At 41.6% G+C, this 4,886-nt stretch overlaps 1 protein-coding gene across 1 annotated transcript; it reads left to right on the forward strand.

Moving 5' to 3' along the window:
* Positions 1-4,886, forward strand: LOC120060260 (histone-binding protein RBBP4-like). The gene is made up of 10 exons (XM_039009433.1): positions 1-108; positions 604-751; positions 2,355-2,500; positions 2,632-2,805; positions 2,891-3,006; positions 3,105-3,265; positions 3,413-3,539; positions 3,654-3,731; positions 3,863-4,108; positions 4,303-4,886. The coding sequence occupies exons 1-10, from the start codon at positions 93-95 to the stop codon at positions 4,363-4,365; spliced, it is 1,275 nt and encodes a 424-aa protein (XP_038865361.1). The 5' UTR covers positions 1-92; the 3' UTR covers positions 4,366-4,886.

Here is a 4,886-nt window from a genome sequence, read left to right on the forward strand (position 1 = left end):
TACGGAGTTCCCGCCAAGGTAGTCCAGCTGCCTTGTTTGCTCTCAACAAAACCCTGCTTCTGAAAACATACTTTCGTAATATTATCAACACCATGGCTGATAAAGAAGGTAATTTGGTGAAACGTTACGTCACAATTTACTTCAACAAGAATAGCGCCCAGACCACTTGGGAAAACTAGCTAGCTACCAAGGTAGGCCAGGGTGGAAGGACAGGTTCTCCCGGCTTATCAATTGTGAAGATAATTAATTCATTATTTTATACAAATGAGCTCGCTAGTATTAGTAGCACACTAACGTTAGCTAGTAAGCAAAATGTAAGCTAGCTAGCTACTAACTTTAGCTTTGTTTTATGTCAGAGACACAACCCCTTTTTGCGGGAGTAATGAGCTAGCTAGCTCGGTTGATCAATGCTAACACAACAACTGCGAAACCCTGTCAGTGTTATTAACGAACGTAGCTACCTAGCTAACTTTACCGAACACTTGCTCAATGTTAATATGGTTCCCCTTCTCAATCACACCTATATTTCCTTACAATGGGTTGCTTCTAATATACTTTACATTTAAACCTCCTGTCTCACGTGACTTTCATACTATTTTATAGCAGCGTTTGATGATGCTGTGGAGGAGAGGGTGATAAATGAGGAGTACAAGATATGGAAGAAGAACACACCCTTCCTCTATGACCTGGTGATGACCCACGCCCTGGAGTGGCCCAGCCTCACTGCACAGTGGCTGCCTGATGTCAACAGGTGGGGTTCACTGTCTGGGCACCTTTATAGGAATACAAAGCTACAGGAGCAGTGGAAGTAGGGGTGGGGCAGGTGTGGCTGCACCCCTTGGTTTGTGCACCTTTTGATGTTCAAATTAGTTTAATTGAATAGTAACTGAAGTCTAGAGACTGACTGTAACTCCCACATGTAGTCTTATATAATATCAATTCCTGCAGAATTATTTATTTATTGCTGTAAAAGTATACACCCAATGGAATTATCTTTTAAACATTTTAAATGTAACCTTTATTTAACTAGGCAAGTCAGTCAAGAACAAATTCTTATTTACAATGATGGCCTACCAGGGAACAGTGGGTTAACTGCCTTTTTCAGGGACAGAACAACATATTTTTTTACCTTGTCAGCTCGGGTCTTTGATCCAGCAACCTTTTGGTTACTGGCCCAACGCTCTAACCACTAGGCTACCTGTCTTGGGAACAGGAATGCAGTAATTATTTATTGCAGACTCTTGAGAGAATGGAATGCGCGGTAGGATATTTTAACCACAAAAAAATATGTATTCAAGACAAACTGAAATCATGTTGGATTGTTTTCACAGATTTGATTTGCTTAACCTTTGAAACTGATGTTAATTGGACATTTTGCAGGGGAAATATGTCTGCTGTTTTAGGCTATTGCATTTTCTCCCCGGTCTCTACACATCCTCGCTCTGCGAGCAGAAATTAAAGAACTTTACTGATGTCAACTACTAGATTATTGTTGATGCATTCATTCTATCGATTAATGGCTTTCTGCTTTATTTAGTCTTCTAGGTCAACAAGTAATTACAGAAGAGAAGCTGAATGTATCTACTTATTAACAAGTTGACAAACAAATAGTCTAACAAATGTCGGAAATTATAAGCAGAAAAATATCTAAATTAGGGGTGAAAGTAAGCTGGTTCGGAGTACTGGCAAAATAAATGGTGGGGGTAAAACATGAGCCTATCACAATTAAAACAAAGTTGGCAAGAAAACTGTAAGCTATTACACCACAATGTGTCATTACTGCCTGTCAACCGCATGCAAAACATTAACAGATTTACTTAAAAATGGGTGGTATATGCTCCAAAATAGGGTGTGGTTCGACATGAACACTAAATGTTTTACTAATAAACTCATCTAATCTGAGCACTAACATTTTGCCATGGCAGAGTTGACTAGACCGTGACGCTCACAGATGAGTGGATGCATCAATCAATTCAGGCTGCAAGTGTGCCTAATGACGAATGCTGAATGTCATTACACATGTATATATTTTTTTGTCATTACACTATTATATGCATTTTAGTTTTTACACCACATGTCCAAAATGTTTTATGGCATCCCTGCATATCTAGCTATAATTCCCTAGAATACCAGATACTTGTGCCGATCAAAGATGAGCCTGCCTTTGCAACATTACTGGGCGTGGGAAGGTTTCTTCAGGAAGATTGTTTTCAGTCTCCATATGTGTTGTTGCAAAGAATAATCCTTGTATGGACCACATTGAGTTTCTAGCTAATGCCCCCTACTACATATGACAAAAGTGTTATTTAAATATACCTATTTGTCTTGTAACATATTTCTTTCTATCCTTTTAGACCTGAAGGGAAGGATTTCAGCGTACACAGGTTGGTTCTTGGCACACACACCTCAGATGAACAGAATCACCTGGTCATCGCCAGCGTGCAACTGCCTAATGACGATGCTCAGTTTGATGCCTCTCACTACGACAGTGAGAAAGGTGGTGAGGGACAATGTTTTTTCATCAATTACAACCTTTCTGCATGTTTTCAGTCTTTGGATCATTCAAAATATTGTAACTGGTGATATACGTTGGTCCTTTTCTCTGTAGCTCATTTCTCTACCTCCCTTCAGAGTTTGGAGGCTTTGGCTCAGTCAGTGGTAAGATAGAGATTGAAATCAAGATCAACCATGAGGGAGAGGTGAACAGAGCCCGCCACATGCCCCAGAACCCCTGCATCATTGCCACCAAAACCCCAACCAGCGACGTGCTTGTCTTTGACTACACCAAACATCCCTCCAAACCAGGTGGGTATTTAGAGGTTGGTCAGGAAGTCCCAGTCCTCCTTTCTCATTTCTTTTGAAATAACATGCTATTACCTCTGTATTACAGATCCATCTGGAGAGTGTACCCCAGATCTGCGTTTGAGGGGACACCAGAAAGAGGGCTACGGTCTCTCCTGGAACCCCAACCTGAGTGGCTGCCTCCTCAGCGCTTCTGATGACCATGTCAGTGACTTGTCACTTGACCCAAAGCATGTGCTTGAACAGTCTTCTTCCCTCCATGTCTTTCCTCTCACCTTCCCTTGTTTCCCATCTGTCTGCAGACTATCTGTATGTGGGATATCAGTGCCGTTCCTAAGGAGGGAAAGGTTGTAGACGCAAAGACTATCTTTACTGGACACACAGCTGTAGTGGAGGACGTCTCCTGGCATCTACTGCATGAGTCACTCTTTGGATCTGTAGCTGATGACCAGAAACTCATGATGTAAGGCTCCCTGAGATGAGCAACTACCCCAATGGATAATGGATTTGAATAGAAAAACAATTTGCTAAGCTCGTATGACTGAAATGAGTTATACCATCCGCATTGTTTGGTGTTGCTTATTGAACAATAACATTGTTTACTGTGCAGTTGGGACACGCGATCCAACAACACGTCCAAACCTAGCCATGCTGTGGACGCCCACACTGCCGAGGTCAACTGTCTGTCCTTCAACCCCTACAGCGAGTTCATCCTGGCCTCGGGCTCAGCAGACAAGGTGGTCTGGATCTCTTACTGCTCTTAATTCTTCCAATATTATCTTTCATAATGTAGTGTTGATCTAAATGGTTGTTGTGGTGGTGGTTGTAATTGATTGGTTCTCCCATTTCAGACTGTGGCTCTTTGGGACCTGAGGAACCTGAAACTGAAGCTGCATTCGTTTGAGTCTCACAAAGATGAGATCTTCCAGGTATGTTAAGTCAATAAGCGGTCAATTATTCCCTATGAAGTTTGTTTTGCAAAAGCTGTATGTTTTGAACCAGATTTTGTATCTATTACTAGGCCTCGTCAAACCCATCTCGCCTCCTTTCCTCCCTTTAGGTCCAGTGGTCTCCTCATAATGAAACCATCCTGGCCTCCAGTGGCACAGACAGGCGACTCAACGTGTGGGACCTCAGTAAAATCGGAGAGGAGCAGTCGCCAGAGGATGCTGAGGATGGTCCACCTGAACTGCTGTTCATTCACGGCGGTCACACGGCTAAGATCTCTGACTTCTCATGGAACCCCAACGAACCCTGGGTCATCTGCTCTGTGTCCGAGGACAACATCATGCAAGTTTGGCAGATGGTGAGACCCCGGGACAGACGGGGCTCTGTCATACAGTGGGAGGCTATAGAGAATAGTTAAATGTATTCTGTTCATATTTATTTATTTCATGAGGCATAAGTAAGTTTTGAAAGCTTGGCAGAAGCGTTCTACTGTAATATGTAGAATCACAATTATTTCTGAGGAGTACTAAGAATGTCTTTCCATCTTTTAAGGCTGAGAACATCTACAATGACGAGGACCCAGAGGGAGCAGCAGACACTGAGGTCCAGGCATGAGTGACATCTGTCAATCACACAACACCCCTCCCTTGATCACATCCTCAAAACAACCAAATGTCTTTTTTTAAATGCACAAGAGTTGTTCTTTTGCAGTTTTGTAGAGGGAAACATTAAGTGCTTGTTGTTTCACTATCATGGCATCAAGGTTTTGCATATATTTATATAAGAAAGGATCCTACTGTTTGATATGGCGATAATGGTAGCTATGCCATTCTTTGGTCAAATTTTTACCAGGGGGACAAGCACCACAGTTGAGTAGGCACCCAATTATTTTTTCTTTCAGGTTAAATTATGCTCATATTCTTAGAAACATGAGTCATTTAAACTAATTTCCACAGTTTCATTTTATAAGAAATTGTACATAGATTTATTTTATTCCCATGATATCTGAATCGTAGATTTCCACAATCAGCTTTCAAGCTGTATGTATATCATCCCTATGTGTCTGTTTTCTTTGTATGCTGCATCGGATTCCCATGTTTTGTAAGTGTATTCATAATAAAAATGTATTTACGGTA

The sequence above is a fragment of the Salvelinus namaycush genome, chromosome 15 (assembly GCF_016432855.1).
Source record: "Salvelinus namaycush isolate Seneca chromosome 15, SaNama_1.0, whole genome shotgun sequence".
Lineage (NCBI taxonomy): Eukaryota > Metazoa > Chordata > Actinopteri > Salmoniformes > Salmonidae > Salvelinus > Salvelinus namaycush.